General features: G+C 36.4%; 1 protein-coding gene across 1 annotated transcript; it reads left to right on the forward strand.

Moving 5' to 3' along the window:
* Positions 1–1,106: 1,106 nt before the first annotated feature.
* On the forward strand, positions 1,107–5,800 carry LOC127876104 (tripartite motif-containing protein 2-like). The gene is made up of 2 exons (XM_052421030.1): positions 1,107–1,597; positions 3,517–5,800. The coding sequence occupies exons 1-2, from the start codon at positions 1,412–1,414 to the stop codon at positions 4,591–4,593; spliced, it is 1,263 nt and encodes a 420-aa protein (XP_052276990.1). The 5' UTR covers positions 1,107–1,411; the 3' UTR covers positions 4,594–5,800.
* Positions 5,801–19,132: the final 13,332 nt, after the last annotated feature.

Raw genomic sequence — 19,132 nt, forward strand, 5'->3', positions numbered from 1 at the left:
GACGACAGTGCTACAATACGATGGCGACAGTGCGTTAGTACGATGGCGACAACGCGATAGTACAATGGCGACAATTCGATAGTGTGATGGCGTCAGTGCGTTAGTGATATCGTACTGTCGCCATCGTATCATCGCATTGTCGCCATCGTACTATCGCATTGTCGCCATCGTATTGTCGCACTGTCGTCATCGTATTATCGCAATGTCGCATTGTCGACATCGTACTATCGCACTGTCGCCATCGTATTGTCGCACTGTCGTCATCGTATTATCGCATTGTCGCCATCGTATTGTCGCACTGTCGTCATCGTATTATCGCGCTTTCGCATTGTCGCCATCTTACTATCGCACTGTCGCCATCGTATTGTCGCACTGTCGTCATCGTATTATCGCACTATCGCACTATCGCATTGTCGCCATCGTACTATCGCACTGTCGCCATCGTATTGTCGCACTGTCGTCATCGTACTGTCGCATTTGTCGACATCGTACTATCGCGTTGTCGCATTGTCGCCATCGTACTATCGCACTGTCGCCATCGTATTGTCGTACGGAATACCGTTAAGGCCATCGTGATTACACATTCAAATCCAGAGCGCGTCAATGATATAATGCGATAGTGCGAAGGCGACAATGCGATAGTACGATGGCGACAATGCGATAGCACGATGGCGACAATGCGACAACGCGATAGTACGATGACGACAATGCGACAAAACGATGGCGACCGTGCGATGTCGCCATCGTTCAATCGCGTTATCGTTCTTTCGTCATCGTATTATCGCACTGTCGCCATCGTATTGTCGCACTGTCGTCATCGTATTATCGCACTATCGCATTGTCGCCATCGTACTATCGCACTGTCACCATCGTATTGTCGCACTTTGTCCATCGTATTATCGCATCGTCGCCATCGTACTATCGCATTCGTACTGTCGTCATCGTATTATCGCATTGTCGCCGTCGTACTATCGCACTGTCGCCATCGTATTGTCGCGCTGTCGTCATCGTACTGTAACAACGATGACCCTGACGGTATTATGTAGTCGATATTAGTGTGTCATCTTTTAAGGGCATTATCTTCCGTCGAACTTACGCCGCAAACTTTTAACACACTTATACAATCTACAGATATCTGCATCAACACATATATCGAAACTTGGATGTTATTACTTTATCATTGGATCTAAAAATAGACTATATGCTGTAGTCACATGAGGATGAAGAGGGACAATTATACACAACAAGAATAATACCACGGACATTTGAACTTTGTTTGTTGTATGTTTTGTCGTGGGTTGATACTCTTAAAGTCACAGCCATACCCGACTGAATGGGTGAATAACACACAACAACCGAATACATACAGGAAGCTATATAATTATATACCACGAACGAAAGCCAGCTTCCTATGGCGTCGGCTGATATTCGCGAACAGCTTGAAGATTCCTTCCTCTCGTGTTCCATATGTCTTCAGACGTTCAACCGGCCGAAAGCGTTACCATGCCTTCACACGTTCTGCGCGGATTGTCTGCGCGACTACGTGACGTCAAGATACGATGCCATCGGCCATTTCCCGTGTCCGATCTGTAGACAGGTACGCTATTAAACTGCTTCCTTAAATATAGTAACCATATATTTTTCATCTCCTCTAATCAAAACGCCTCATGGTAATCTTTTCTGATCGCCTCCTGTCCGTCGTCCGTCATGCGTCGTGCATCGTCAATATTTGCTTTGTTGACTCTAGTGGCGACATTTATTGCACAATCTTTATGACATTTGGTCCGAACATTTCCCCAAATAATATATTGTCGATGTTCGAAACTAAATCACGTGGGGAAATACTAGATCACTAGATCAATTTAAGAATGCTTGTGAACATTAAAGAGGCCATATATATTGCCCAATCTTCATGAAACTTTGTCAGAACATTTGCCACAATGACATCTCGGCTGAATTGAAAAGTGGTTCACTGGGGCGAACAACGAGTTCACACGGTCAAACATAGAAAGCCTGTGAAAACTCTAGAATGCACATTTTTGCTTTATATTTATGAAACTTGGTCAGTAGATTTAGTCTAATTATTCCTCATCTGAGTTCCGATGGCCACGATGCGTCGAATTTCTAGGCCACTTTGTCACATGTAAGAAAAACCGCGTGAACACTCTATAGCCAAATTCATTCTCTACTACTTATGAACGTTTGCCCCAATAATATATCGACCGAGTTCGAAACTGGGTCACATGGGATCGAAAACTAGGTCATTTGGTCAAGTTAATGAGAAAGATTGTGATCACCCTATGGGCCACATTTATTTACCGATCTTCTTTAAACTTGCCTAGGTTATATGTCCCAAAAATATCCCGGCCCAATTCGAAACTGGATCGTGTGGGGTTAAAGGCTTTATCATAAGGTCAAATTACAATAAAAGCATGCGAATACTCTAGAAACCACATGTATTACCTCATCCTAATGAAACTTTGTTAGAACAATTGTCCAAGTGATATTTCGGCCGAGTTGTCGTCAACACTGTATTACTTGGTCAAAATGGAAAAGCTAGTGAGTACTTTAATGGCAAAATTTATTGCGTTTATGATATGAACCCTAATGACAACGCTAGTCACAATGATATCCTGGCCGAGAACAAAACTGATTAACATTGGGGAAAAACTATGTCACTAAGTCAAAGTATATAAAAGCTCGCGAACATTCTACTGGACTCTTTTATTGTAAAACATATGAAACTTGGGGGGGGGGGCGACATTTGTCCTAATAATATCTCACATGGGTTTGAAACTGGGTAACATTAGAAGAAACAAAAATGTCATTAAGTCAAATTAAAGTAAACACGTGTGAAACACTTAAAGGGGATGCATTTTTTGCCCAATCTTCATGAATGTATTGAGAATTTTAGTCCCTATAGCCGGATGAGATGGAAGTGGGTAACATGTGGTCAAAAATAATGTTACTTCTTCAAAGAAAACAAGCTTGAAAAACTCTAAAAGTAACATTTGAAATTTGTCAATATACAAAATTATAGAACTGCTTGTACCAAACTGTAATAAAAACAAATACACGAATCAACTATGTACAGTTCATTTAAATATTACAGCAAAAACAATATATTTTTTTCCTTTTGGCATTTGAAGTAAATTGACGTATAATGGAAAGATATGGATAAGTATTTGCGAACACTACATAGAAAAAGTGTACTTTTTATCAGAAAGTTCAACATATATGACAGTAGCTCAGGGTCCCTCTTTATCAGTAATTTACAAATGTCGCGTTGAATATAATTATCATGTCCCGAATATAAACGCTAAAACAATAGCTTATTTATTTATGTTTAAGTTATGACTTTCACACTTTATTTCAGAACATAGCAGTACACTTTGTTTTAGAAGTGTTTCTATATATTGCTCGTCACTAAAGTTGACTAGTCGTTGTTTCAGAAAAAAGCAGTCATTATGTTTTAAAACACAGCACTTCACTGCAATGTGCAGAACTTTGTTTCAGAACATAGCTCTTCCAACAGGAGGTGTTTCCGGTTTCCCCAACAACCATTTCATCATCGGACTTTGTGACGCTGTACACGGGTCTCAAAGGGCCCATGGAACTCAAGAAGGCGCTTCAAGACCCAAGTGGTCCGGTGAGCGGACACCTCTTCTTCTCGTCGCTCAGAACAACCACTTTGCTGAAGAAAAGCCAAACCAAATAATACGCCGGTTCGGACAGTATGGGAACACGCAGAATCAGATGAGACAACCAACGGGGATCGCAGTGTCTCCATATACAGACGACATTTTTGTGACTGATTCTGGGTTAAATACTGTCACAGTGTTCACCGCAACCGGAAACGTGATTCATAGTTTTGCGTGCGACTGTTCAGTGCGAGGCGTCGCCATAACGAGAGGCGGGACGCTACTTTTGGTGGTCAGTAACGCAGGAAACTCACTTCTGCGGGAATACACCATTCATGGGGAACAATTGGCTAGTTACGGTTCCTTCTATAGTCAAGAAAATCCTTTCGGAATAGCCTTGACCTCAAGAAACCAGGCTGTGGTAACCTCGCTTGGACAGAACTGCGTGCACATTCTCAATAGTCGATTCAAGCCTTCGGTACGTTTCGGCTCTAAGGGCCGAGGTTCAACTCACTTTTCGATGCCTTATTATGTCGCAATAAACGCCGATGACGAACTGGTCATTGCCGACAGCGGAAACCATCGCATAAAAATCCACAAGTTAGATGGGACTTTCGTGCGCGAATTCGGAAAACAAGGCTCGAAAGTCGGCGAGTTGTTTTATCCCATGGGACTGTGTGTTGACAGGTACAAAAACGTCTTCGTGGCTGACGCCAACAACTTCCGGGTACAGGTGTTCAGCGCGACCGGAAATTTCATAGGGACACCGGTGAAGGACACGTTTGAGTACGGACTGGACGTCAAACCCGTCAATGTAGCGTTCCTTAGAGATAACGTTTTGCTTGTGATGCTCAGAGGGTCTCGGTTTTGCGAAATTCAAGCTTACGTTATTGATTCCGAAAAATATGCGCCGAAGAAATCACCTAAATGGACGGACTGCTTTTGTTGTTGAGCATTAACATGAGGCATAACGTTAAATCACGCAACGAGAAAATACACGCAAACGCACTACTAGAGTAACTCTTTGACAAATCTTAAAAAGGCTCAAGGTTCGAATGCCATACTTCAGCGATAGACCAATCCTTACACAGACTAACTATAGTTCATTGTTTCAAACCATGGACTAAATTTTGAAAAGCTTTATTTCAGCTATCCGCACTCTTTATGTTATAAAGACAACTGCAAACTCTCGGGATAAAATAATGCCCACCAAGTAAAATCTAATATTTTTAACCTTTTGTTAAAAAAACAACGTTTTTTGTAGGAAAACGCCTTAAAAGGTTTATCATTAGCTTTGGAAGCTGTCATCATTGTAAAGTTTATGTCAAAATCCTTATCATTTATGTTGTATCTAATTTAAGGCATTTTTTTGGATAATATGTCATGAAATGCGACGAAATAATGGTAAATAATATGTTCAGCATTTCAAAACAATCACTAACAGCAATTTATTTTCACAGGGTGTTCCTGGCATGTTCACGCAACAGCTTGAATAAATACTTTACCAGTTTAGAGCTCAATATACAATGTAAATAAATTAATATTTTTTTAAACGTCTAACAGGGTTTTGATTTAAAACAAACTAAAATATCAACAGCAGTCCTACTTTTCATGTTTGGACATCGACGCAGTGACCGCGTGGGTTTACCGTCTGTCTGTATACTGAATGACACAGTGCCACACCCTCACATGCCGCTCTTAAATACTAGATAAGCAAGGGATAATGGGTTATTAAAAGAGTCATGAGAGTGGCATTCATGCCATGTATCAGATGCCAGCAATTAGCGGTAACGCATAGTGTATTTATTTGCTTGAAACTTTATGCAGAGAGCATATATGTATATATACCTACTTCCGAGACACCGTCTTTCATAAGCATAACATGACTATGTGACGGAAAGAAATACAAAACCTATACCAATTATTTATCTGACGGTGTATTTTACTTGATTTTGCTATTTACGTATTTATTGCACATCAATTAAATGTAGGAGGGTTCTCTGCAATTTAACACGTCTCTAAACATAGTTTTCATGGCGACATTTCAAACAGTAACAGACACTAATTTCCGCTTACAATTGTATTGATACGTGTTTTAAATTGCATAGCTGTACAATTGTATGTCTTAAAATAGAAGCGCTTGTCGAGAAAATCGGTCATCGGTTTGTTTGAGTTCCAATTAAACGTCATTCTTCAAGTTTGAATTTTATTAAATATGTCATGATTAAAAGGGCTTGTTCATATATACGAGAGTTGCCCAATTTCTTAAAGAACAAAACAAAAACATTAATAATTTATAATCTATATACATTTTATTGCAACTAATGCTAAATATGAGATCCATGACAATTGCGTGTTATCCTGCAACGCTTTGGCCACGATTTCAAAGTCTTGTTGATGGTAGTTTGTTCCAATTTGCGCAATTCGTCCTTCGGAGCCCTTTTGAGACCAGAAAGTGAGTTGACTTGTCGTTTCTGTAAGCGTCGTTTCAGTATCTCCCATAGACCAACTCCATTGAGGCCGCATCTGGAGACTTTGGCATCCATTCTTCGGGTGTTATGAACTTAATGTTTTGATCTTTTAGAAAGTTAACTGAGTGTTTTGAAGTTTTGCTAGATGGACTGTCCTGATGGAACGTCATGACGTGTTTACTCTCAGGAAAGAGTCTCGGGACATCCTTTCGTATAAATGGTGTCAGAACTTAATTGATATAGTACTCTGAGTTTACCTTGGTCCCTTTGGGAATTATTCTGATCTCTGATTTACCTCTGGACGATACAGCAGCCCACGTGATGAAGCCACGGGCAAACGCATCACGTTTTACAAACTTCAGTCTCTGGACGATACAGCAGCCCACGTGATGAAGCCACGGGCAAACGCATCACGTTTTACAAACTTCAGTGCATCGCCAACGTTTTCTCCCATTCTGACATACCATACTCTTCTTCTTCCATAACTTCCACCAAGATAAAACATCGCCTCGTCAGGTGTATCAAAATCTCTCCACTTGCCACATGTAAGCTTTAGATATAGCTCCCAAGATATAGCCATGCGCTTCTGAATCTGTTCCATGTTGAGCTGATGAACCTTGCACTTCTTCCGTAGTTTTGCTTTCAAAACATTCCTGATGATGTAGTATACTGCTCCCTTAGACATTCCTGTGTCCAATGCCATTTTTCTCTGGGTCGACGGATTGATTTTAGAGATCCAGCGACGAATTTTGCATACGACGTCAGGTGTGACCTCATGTGGACGTCTACTTGAAGTTGAATTTGTAGCACCACCAGGCGTTGTACTGCGCTGTAAAGTAGCGTCATGTCGAATATTTCGTATACTTCCCAAAGAAATAGCATGGCCCATCTTTTTCAGTTCATTTTGAATGCTTTTGTAACTGCATTTGCATCTCAAAAGGCCTAAACAATGCCCTTCACCGTTTCACTCATTTCCTTTTGAGGCATGTTGAATATTATTGACAAATTGCATGTATATTGAAGTATAGTATAGTTTGTTCATTTTGAAATTGGGCAACTCTCTCGTATTTTAGAAAAGTATGATTACATTATTTTCTTTACAAAACCGTACTATTTGTAATATATTTTTAATAATGTTAATTACAAAGAAAAATATGCTTAAAAATGCCAGCCTTGAGATCGAACTTGCAGAAGCTTACTCGGAAGCATGACACCATTCAGGCTTATGAATAGTGAATAAAGTTCAATCCCATATGAAATGGCTATTTTTACGATGATCATCGATACAATAATAAGAATAAACCAGAATGAATTATTATCTGTAACATGTTTAGAATGTGTAATGACAGTGCCGTGAAATGCTATTGATAAATAGTCAGTGCGGTATTTCGCCGCCGCTATAATTTAACGGCTTCGTCTAAATGCGTTCTGCATTTTTAACACATGCATTTACAGTTTAATGCGGGCATAAAAGAGGTGGCGATATCATTATACAGCGAAAATATCGCACTTTAAAACAAATACTAAGCCAAATCAGATTAAATACTTTTTTTTAAAATAAGCCATACTATCGCTCATTGGGTCATTGTCGACCTGAAATGGATTGAAGTCACCCGGGGGTGACTAGAAGCCGATTATTGTCACCCTACGGTGACTTCAAGCCGATTAATGTCACCCTTAGGTGACTTCAAGCCGACCGGTCGTCTAGAATCGGCTTGAAGTCACCCCAGGGTGACATGAATCGGCTTCTAGTCACCCCCCGGGTGACTTCAAGCCATTTCAGGTCGACAATGAACCAATGAGCCATACTATCCTGTGGGAGATTGTTTGCTTATCCTTTTTATCATAACGCGTTTTTTTAGACCGATGCCTGGTACCACAGACAACTGCTGCGGGCCAAATGCACTGTTCAACTAGAGTAACCGCCAATCAAATGTACTCAGAAATATATATATTATCTAATTAACAAACAATTTATTAAGTGATAAACTAAATAGTCTATTGCTTCTTTTCAGTTGTCCTTCTGGAAAATGAAACAAACCTACTTTTATTTGATTTCTATGTTTTTCCAATATTATTATATGAATCTTGTTACAGTACAACATTGTGTGAGCCACGTCATGCGAAAATGTGTATATTATTAGGTCACTAAGCCTTACGTGACTTTTGAGCGGACGGTGTTGTTCCTGACCATATTGCGCGATTGCGTAGTAGTAGTAGTAGTAGTAGTAGTAGTAGTAGTAGTAGTAGTAGTAGTAGTAGTAGTAGTAGTAGTAGTAGTAGTAGTAGTAGTAGTAGTAGTAGTAGTTGTTGTAGTAGTAGTAGATGTTGTTGTAGTAGTAGTAGTAGTAGTAGTAGTAGTAGTAGTAGTAGTAGTAGTAGTAGTAGTAGTAGTAGTAGTAGTAGTAGTAGTAGTAGTAGTAGTAGTAGTAGTAGTAGTAGTAGTAGTAGTAGTAGTAGTAGTAGTAGTAGTAGTAGTAGTAGTAGTAGTAGTAGTAGTAGTAGTAGTAGTAGTAGTAGTAGTAGTAGTAGTAGTAGTAGTAGTAGTAGTAGTAGTAGTAGTAGTAGTAGTAGTAGTAGTAGTAGTAGTAGTAGTAGTAGTAGTAGTAGTAGTAGTAGTAGTAGTAGTAGTAGTAGTAGTAGTAGTAGTAGTAGTAGTAGTAGTAGTAGTAGTAGTAGTAGTAGTAGTAGTTGTTGTTGTTGTTGTTGTTGTAGTAGGTGTTGTTGTTGTTGTAGTAGTAGTAGTAGTAGTAGTAGTAGTAGTAGTAGTAGTAGTAGTAGTAGTAGTAGTAGTAGTAGTAGTAGTAGTAGTAGTAGTAGTAGTAGTAATAGAAGTAGTAGTAGTAGTAGTAGTAGTAGTAGAAGTAGTAGTAGTAGTAGTAGTAGTAGTAGGAGGAGGAGTAGTTGTAGTAGTAGTAGTAGTAGTAGTAGTAGTAGTACTAGTAATAGAAGTAGTAGTAGTAGTAGTAGTAGTAGTGGTAGTAGTAGTAGTAGTAGTAGTAGGAGCAGTAGTAGTAGTAGTAGTAGTAGTAGTAGCAGTAGCAGTAGCAGTAGCAGTAGTAGCAGTAGTAGTAGTAGTAGCAGTAGCAGTAGCAGTAGTATCAGTAGTAGTAGTAGTAGTAGTAGTAGTGTAGTAGTAGTAGTAGTAGTAGAAGTAGTAGTAGTAGTAGCAACAGTGGCGGTAGCAATATTAGCATGTGTCATCTTATTCAGCAGTCGTTCATTGTTTTGTTTTTTAATTACACAAACATATATTTATAAAGGACAAACATGTTAGTTAATTCAACACATATGTGTTAAACAGCTGTTGTCCCTTATTAATGGCTAGTCAAAACATACATACCCGACCAATTTAAATCAAAGAAAGTGCACCCTCATTAAATCAAACACAATGACTGGGGATTGTAATGGAAAATGCGACATTTGCATATGGCAGGATCATAAGTTAAATATCAAACACTGGAATTTGGAATATTTATGAGGTAAAGACTGATCGTCATGGCAACGTTTCGGACTGGATGAATACATAATGAAGCGGCTGGAATGCGAAAGAATTATCAGGCACGCAACCGGTACCTTAAACGACGACTTTGATTTACAAACATACTGCTATTTGAGCCGACGAAATGTCTCAGTGATTAACCATACTCAAACACGCTTTGTCATGTCTAACGGCCAGTTCTTTATTATCCTCCAGATTTGATCAATGCTGTTTTCTGTTTATTTGTATAACGCTTGACTAACTGAATAATCAAACATATATTTGAACAAATATTCCATAGAATTTGTGCTTTTATTGTGTCGATTAAATCATAACTGTTACATATTTACTAAGAAATTAGCGTACAGGATGATGGGAAGACTGGTCTGGAGCTACATTGGCAGCAGGTGGATTAAGACCTATTTTCGTTTTCTTTAGCAGGCACTCTTAATACATTCACACAACCTGCATGGTAACAAGACATTTGTAAAACAATAAAATCATCTAAATGTCATGCAACCAAACTGCGGCTACAAAACAGTGGAATTCAAACATCTCGCAAGTATTATTATATACCAACAAAACAGCAGCAAACAAATCGATATGTGTAAATGCAATTCAATCACGCATATTAATTTACCCCACTGTGACCTTTCCATACTTAAGTCTTTTAGTCCCTATAACATTAACAAGCAACATGTAAGAATGGGTATTAATGAGTTTTTCAGGTAATGTTTGTAATAGAACAATGAACTGTTCATCGAATCATTAGAGTGCATCAGAATCAAATCGTAAAATCGCTCTTTTAATCTTTCGATTTGCAACAGTCGCATTAAGCTTTATTTGAACAGCGTGGTTTCCAAACATCCGAGCAATGATATCATTAGGCAAATATTCAACAAATGGTATAAACACACACACTCCAACCAAGTCAATAAGGGAACCGACCAGCTGTTTTGGGCTAATTGGTTTCCGCGACATGTCAATGAGGAAATAAATAAATCGACCACCTTAATTACTTTACGTTATTAAAACAGGCTTGTCAATGAGATGGCTTTCACAAAGGAAACACAATCCCCTTAACATATTAGATATTTATATAATTTATGCGAGTAATTACGTTTATTATTGAAACTTAAATCCATATTAACAACAACACAACTCTTCGTATGGTGGGCAATCGCAAAAAAAACGAGAAGCAGAAACAACGACAATACCAACGCGCTGATTCAGGGTGCAGGACCACGTGACTTTGTGGAAACCGGTAAAAGGTGATTTTTTACGAATAACTTTTTCAACAATTATTTCAATTAGTGCATTTAAGACAGATTGTGTATGCTGCTTATGGCATTGCGAAATGCATCATGATTACTTTATTTATAAAGCATGTGTTATTGTTTAAAAATTCTATGTGTACTGCTTTCATTTATACGGTTATGCTTCACGCTGCGTGAAAGTTTGTCACCGATTTCAGACGTTTTCAATGATTTATTCTTATACCTTATGATATCGACACAAACTGCAAGAAAAACTGTCTTTCAAAGCTTTTTGAAAATGAATTTCAATAACTTGAGATATTTGCAAAAATAAAGTGTTTACATTCTGTCCAGCCCGTAAGTAAACCCATGAAAACCCCGTTTATTCTGCACCCTGGATAGTGAACAAAGACTGCTTTCAAGAATGCAGGCTACACACAAGTTAACTATGGGTATATTTTTATTGTAAAAGCAGCTTCATTTGAATATAGTCAACTGTATGCAATTTCATTTCTTCAAAATGAACATATAAGCCTATAATAAACTACACCTTACTTTCTGATGTGGGTTGTCGTATGCATAATATTAATGCACCTGCAAAGGTCCAAACGCGGATAATTGTATGATTGGAAAGTTTATTTACGGTAGTTGCGTCTGTCTGGTTATCAAGACCGAAGCAATAACAACTTTGCAAATCACTGTGCAACGAGACAGACGCATGGATTTATCGATTTACTGCAATCTTAGCCGCCGAATAAAGAGGAACTATAAAACATATGTCTGTTTAGTACATAAAAACTGTTACTTTACGCCAACATCCATCAACAACACCATTAACTTCTCTTAACATAAACATAGCGAACGCGTTGTAGTGTAATACTTTGTCGAAATAAAGAATAAAAGAAAACTACACTAGTGATAATTACACGCAAAATACAATTTCAATGATTAAAAATTAACAATTGACTATGGTTCTTTCCATAACAAAATGTATGACACTACAACAAGAAAATAGGAATCATCCCATGTGACATTTTAAAGAAAAAATGTTACTGAAAACGTAGACGGATGGACGCAGTATCAATTTTTATTCTGATAGAAACCTGAACCTTAAGCGCATTAAGACAATTCAGAAAATGATATTAATGGATAGAACGTCGGAAAAGTTGCAATGCTGGAATCGCATGTTCACATCAATACGTTTACATTTGCATGTGAAATCTGCAAGACGCCACGGGCTGGCGGTCTCTCCATTGATCGACCTATTACAATTGTAAATGAGGCCACTTGATCCGGTCGTGTTCCCATTTGAGTAATTACAGGCACGAAGTCTTTGACTTGAAAGGAACTGAAGCTGCATTTTTATTTTTTAATATGTGCATCGACATATCTTCATTTTGAAGAGATGTATGCATTAACACATAGATTTGTGTGATTTCAATTTATGTATATCAATTGACATATTTCACTATCAAATGTACAATCACTTTGGCATGCATGCTAGGCCTTGTTACCTTGTTACAAGTGATTGGCCTACCGGCACCGTACAAATGTTTTGTGTCGACATATATACATAAGATAAACAATGTTCTTTGCATATCAATAGTATTAACACCAATGAAAACATAATTGCTTAAATGGATTACAAGACTTATGTAGTGGTGTTACCGTAAAATGTAAGCCGAACACCACTGACGAGCAAGTGACGTGCATGTAAAATGTTTGCCATATTCTCAGTTTCTTCCAAAATTTATCATTTTTGCTTTAGTTCTCACACGTTTGTAAATATTCTTACGGCAAATGTGAAAATGTTGTGATATTGTTATAAGGTATATATACAGTATATATAAGTATATATATACACACTACATATCATTATATATCATAGATGCGTGACTCATGCCTGTTTTTTTTCAAATTTAATACTTGTAAATTTGTCATAACAAGTGTTTGATTAATGCATGAAGCGTACATGTATTGCGCAACACCTTGGATGTTTGTGTTCATATCTTTTTATCTCAGAAATAATTCTGTTATTTAAAGATAAACTGATATAAAAATTGACAGCTGCGTCTGAAAGTGAGTGATTAATTATGTTGTTCTATCTTGGAAAACTGGGCTTAATGCATGTCGTACAGTGTAATTCGCTGCAGGGTTGTCTCTTCGAAACGAAAACCTAAGAGGAAAGTGTCGTACCTGAGTAGACTTACGGAGTGCACAGGCTTATCAATGTCCAGTTTGCATACAGCCCAGTTTTCCCAGAACGAGGCTCATGTATGAGCTCCTATGAGTGAAACTGAACAGACTAGAAACAGTTGAACAACCTTCTGTGGTCAATATGTGGTTTTAATACGTACGTTACGTTGTAAAGCATTTGTCTGATCAATTTGAGTTTAAGAACAAGTGTTTGCATGCTAGATGTGCCACAATCCTAACTAATTGCTTGCACCTTACTTCGTTTTTTATTGTTCTACCTCTTTGCATCCGTCCATTGAACTTAAGGGGCAATAAAGATGTTGATTGTCGTCTCATAGTCACATTTAACGATTGAACGATCTGTCTGATTTAGTTCTTATGAATTATTCAGTCCATCGATACCGGAAGACAGACAGGTGACGGAAATAAAAATCTGTTCAAACCATCTCTTCAAAGCTGTGGATACATACCAGACTTTCTAATCTTATTGAAATTGTTTGTATGCGTTAACAGAACAGAACATTTTATTTAAGACTTGTACATGTACATCGTCTTCTATACATAAACATGTATAATACATAAAACAACATGCCATAGCATTAAATAAAAAAGTTATACGAACTTACATGTTTTTGCTAAACAATACATACTCGAGAACTTATTCGGGGATGAACTGTGTTTTAGTTATTTACAAAATTAAGTGCATTTCTGTAGTTTAGAGCTTCCTTAACAAACTTACAAAGATTATTTATATCTGTCTTATTACATGAGGTCAAAAGTTGTGTAAATTTAAATACAGAAGGTTTAACAGAGTAATATTGTTTAATATACTTCTTTCTAATTACAGTGTAACAAATGCATATAATGACAAAATGGTACTCGTCCTCTATATCTCTAGAGTTGCAAAAGGTACAATATCTTTCTTCTCTAGGAATTTGTTTATAACGGCCTATTTGTATATTTAGAGGAAGTCCGTTTAATCTAAGTTTGCTCATAAAAAACCGATTACTTTTGGACAAAATATATAGATATGGTTCATAGTAATGTGATTGTTTACAATACTTGTATAGATTCAACATAGAGCTATTTTCTATTTTAGACATAGTTTCTTGCTTAAAAGTGTCTATAATACGGGTTTTAAATTCATTCAAAAATGTATCCTGATCGATAACGTTAGGATTGTCAAATATATATGCAAAGCCATATTCTGTTAACAATGTTCTGATATTTGCGGCCCAATTCAAATGACCGTTATAACAATCTGCTACAGATTGTAAATAAATAGTTTTAATAATTATATTGTTTGAGGTTACAATTTTCAACCAGTATTTAATCATTCTAAAATACCTATTAATAAACATAGGGTATCGTCCTAGTTCACTATATGTGACTACATTACATGTATTTATTTTAACATTCAATAACCGCTTACGAGCTTGAGATGCACTCTTTCCAGTTCCTTTGACTTAGTATATCCCCAAACCTCACAGGAATAATTCAAAATAAGACTCACCAAGGCATCAAATAACTGACACATTGCCTTAGGTCTTACACTTACACAAAAGAACATTCATAGCTTTCAACGCTTTTCCAACTAGATGCTCTTCATTTAAGATAAATTTACCAATGTAATTAAAGACTGTTCCTAAGTAGAATCACTCACAACTTCTATGTTTTCCCCATTGTATGTCCAGCTTTCATTATGCCGTAAAGCCACCCCGTTTACGAAAAACAATGATTTTTGTCTTTGAAGTATTTACCTTTAGACCCCACGTGTCACAATATGTTTTTAAAATATTTAAATGTTGCTGTACTTCATATGGTGTTTTACCTATAATTGCCATATTATCTGAAAAGAGTAAAATAATTAAAACAATATCATCAAACATAAGGCCACAATGTGTATCCTTTTGCAAAAACAACTCCAAATCTTCAACAAAGATAGAAACAAAAGAGGTGACAATTACCTCACCTTGACGTAATCCAACTGGGTATACAAAGTAATCGGAAAAATTAGAACACAATTTAACTCGAGATTTAACATGCTGATACATATCTCTTATAATTCTTAAAAGATTTCCACAAATTCCACTATTATACAATTTAAACCATAAGCTATTTCTATAAATAGAATCAAAACATTTCATCATATCAACAAAAATAACATATAATCGTTTATTTTCATTTATATATTTTTGAACAATAGACATAAGTACATATATTGCATCAACAGTTGATCGTCCCTTACGAAATCCGAACTGTGCGTCCGAAAAAGTGTTATTTTCGCTACAAAATTGCTCTATTCGCTTGTTTAAAACGGATGTAAAAAGTTTTGCTAGACAACTAACCAAAGTAATACATTTGTACCTCTATAATTATTCACATCGTTTTTATCACCCTTTTTGTGTAGCGGAATTATTATACCTTCAGTCCAATTGTCAGGAGAAAAACCTGCATTAAGTATAGAATTAAAAAGATCACATAAATGTGCTGACAAAATATCAATACTTTCGATAAAATATTCATTTAGAACACAATACCTACCATACTCTTTGTTCTTTTTCAAAGATTTAACTGCAGAAACAATTTCGTTAACGGTAAAAGGTCGATCAAACTCGTGGACAGATTCATTGGGAATATTAAAATCATTACTTTCACAAAAAGCTTCCGCCTGAACATTTGTACACTCAAATATTTCGTTACTTATGTTTGAAAAATAATCTTTCAACTCGTCTAATGATAAATTATTATTAAAATTATCTTTTCGTTATCTAAAGTATTTCCAAAATTCTTTTGGTTTACATTTTTTTAGGTTTTGAATTTTATTCATTTTACGCGCATAAAAAATTGACTTCTTTTTGCGCAAAAACGTTTTATATCTTGTTTTACTTTCGCATAATTGTGCCCTATTTAAGTCCGACGGACAAACATTAAAACGACTAAGATGGTTAAGATATTCGTTGCGACTACGTATGCATTCGGTGTCAAACCAATCAGAATGTTTCATAGGAGATTCATAATCAAAGTAACATTTGAGTGTAACAATCCGTTGTTTAGAAAACAATGGGTCCGCAACGTTGCGTAAAACAGTGGTAAAATCATTCAGAGCCTTATTTATTGACTTCCTATTGTCACAGCTTATATCATGAACAATCGAATTTAATCTCGGTAAACTAGCAATTAAACCAGATCGGAACTATTGTAAAAACGCATCATTCCATTTATACTTAACAATTTTTGGACGTATTACACAGCAATGTTAATTGTATCGGTGCGTGATCGCTCCACTCATTAAATGGACCAATATTTAAAGCCCCTATCAATGAAAAGTGACGTTTAATGCACAGAACATAATCAATAACCGATGAACCGTTATGTGACAAAAATGTTATATTATTACTATTGCCAACACGGCCATTAACAATACGAACGTTAAGAGATTTACACAAATCTAGTAGTTTAACATCATTATTATGTGAACGATCAACAGAGGCCCGTAATGGAGTACAGTCGGGTTCATAATCGTTGTCATCAATTAATACATTAAACTTATCATGGGTTAAAAAATCATTTTTATTACCAACTCTACTGTTGAAGTCACCAACAAGAAAAACAGCACCCTTGTTAATATAAGTAAAAATGTCACTTTCCAGAACATCAAACAAATCGACATTATAAAGATAGCATTGGTATGAAAAGTACTACTTGTATATTTCGTCTTCATTTGCCTTACATGGACCATTTTACCACGAAAAATATCAATATCAACATAAAAACTCAACATATAAGCATATTATTTTCCATTCACCGTTCAAAAACAGTATGCATCCCCTGCCCGTAAAACTAACCACTACGTCAGCAGTATGCATGCTCTGTATTATACAGCCTTTCGACTCCCGGGGCAGGTACCCCGCATGTAATGCATGCATGAGCTGTCAACAGCATTCATACAAATGAGGCATATTTTCCGACAGTTTAACCTGAAGAAAAATGCTGTTCTTTTCTTCAATAAAGCAAATAAAGCTCATGACATAATAAAATAAAACTGTCTAGGGTTCTTGAAATTTATGGCATGCCTGGGCAAGTTTAACAAACATATATGACGCTTAAAGGAACCATTTCACGTTTTGATAAATTGGCATCATTGAAAAAAATTGTTTCAGAGTTGCAAATTTTCAATTTAGTTATTATATTTGCGAGTTATGATATTTATGAGGGAACAGTAAAACTGAACATTAACCATGCTCTAAAATTTCCATTTTAGCATATTTTGACGATTTAAAAACCTGCAAATTATAAAGCGTTACAAACGCGAAACGATTGCATACTTTGGAGAGTTATGTTGTTATCGTTATATTTTGTGATATAACGAGGTTTGATTTATATTAAGTATGAAGTACACGTCTCGATGTATGAGTACGGATGGCCGACTGGTTAAAATGCTAGGACTTTTACTCCAGGGGTCATTGGTTCGAGCCCAGTGGAGTATTACTTTTTTGTCTTTATTTAATGTTATTCGTGTTTGTTTAACTGGAGCTATTTAGTTCCAATGTTTACGTTCCTCAATGTGAAGCATTTACTGTGAAAGTCTTAATACATGACAAAATCTGTAAAAAGCTCCCTTTCAGTAGTGCTTTCTTCATATATGCAGAACTTCACTTTTTGCCATTGGAAGACACTCATTTTACAATTCAAATGTGAAATATGATGCAACCATATCTTTCCAAGCGGACACATTATTTTATAAAGAAATTGACACTTAACAGACAATCGCCATGATAATAAGGTTATAATATAATTTTAGAATCATGTAAGTTATTATAGATGTGCAGCTGATCTAAATGTTTCAGGTTTAATTCGACTGCATACTAGTACGCATTACACATGCAAACGGACTTGTATAGGGTAACTCCTTACTTACATTGGCAGCGTGCTTTTTACCCAGTTGTTCTAAAAAAGGATTATTATGACAATAATTCTGAATTCTAATTGATGAAAGAAATCAATGAATACATTTAGCAGAAGAAACGGAATTGAAAACCGTCACTTAAACGTTATACGTGACGTGGTGTGTTTACAATAGAGTAGTCAGACAGGCGTATTCTTAAAATTAAATATTTGGCTGAATTGTATAACTATAAAACAGAATAACGCATTGGAATGAGTTTTATTAAGAACGTGCTAGTTTGCATTATATGTCAGTGAAAATACACATCGATTCTATGATAGGTCGTATTATAATGAAATAAAATAGTAGAAAAGGTATATGTTAATTAGACGAACCTCCAACAAAGTATGCATATAAAGCATTTAACTTTTCAACGACAACAAAGTCACATACAATATTGCCATCAAAGAGCCACGTTATTTATCGAACAAGTGTTTGACCAATTAATAATGCTGAACGACACTGTGGACAAAGTGCACTTTAATTCTAAATTCAACCTTTAGATGCATTTTTAAAGAATGATTTAAATTTGCATTATGCGCATGGGTATGCATTGGTACACATTATATTTATATTATATTTTAAACACTCTGTTTGGGCTTGAATCTATATCAATCACAACTTCGCTACACGCAACTAACCGCCGGATCGAGTTGAACAACAGAAGAGCTGATAATTTCCAGCTATTCTTAATATGCGCAATTATTTACAGTGTTATGTTCGGTTACATTTAATTACATGAGGACTCGGTTCTCGTTGTCATACATTTTGTAAAATTACATTTAATTTAGACACCGCAATCAATAGACCAATTAAAGGTTCTCCATCAAGCGGCTGGCCTTATCTGATATATCGAACATTGTGTTGCTTTGGAAATCGTTAATCACAGCATCCGATGGCTTGGCGCAAAAGCTGCAGTTCTTCAGAGACGGGACATATCGATCGCTGTCGATAAAAGATTCGACAATGGATGACATATTTGCGAATCTTTTATGGATTAACAGTATGAGTATAAAACGCAATTAGTGGCCGAGGTACTGGTGGTAACAATGTTATACAAATGTGTAATTACATTACAATGTATTTTTCATTTTTTTTTATAGAGAAAACAGGCTTTTAAGCATCAAATACTTTTGATA

Source organism: Dreissena polymorpha, chromosome 4 (assembly GCF_020536995.1).
Source record: "Dreissena polymorpha isolate Duluth1 chromosome 4, UMN_Dpol_1.0, whole genome shotgun sequence".
Classification (NCBI taxonomy): domain Eukaryota; kingdom Metazoa; phylum Mollusca; class Bivalvia; order Myida; family Dreissenidae; genus Dreissena; species Dreissena polymorpha.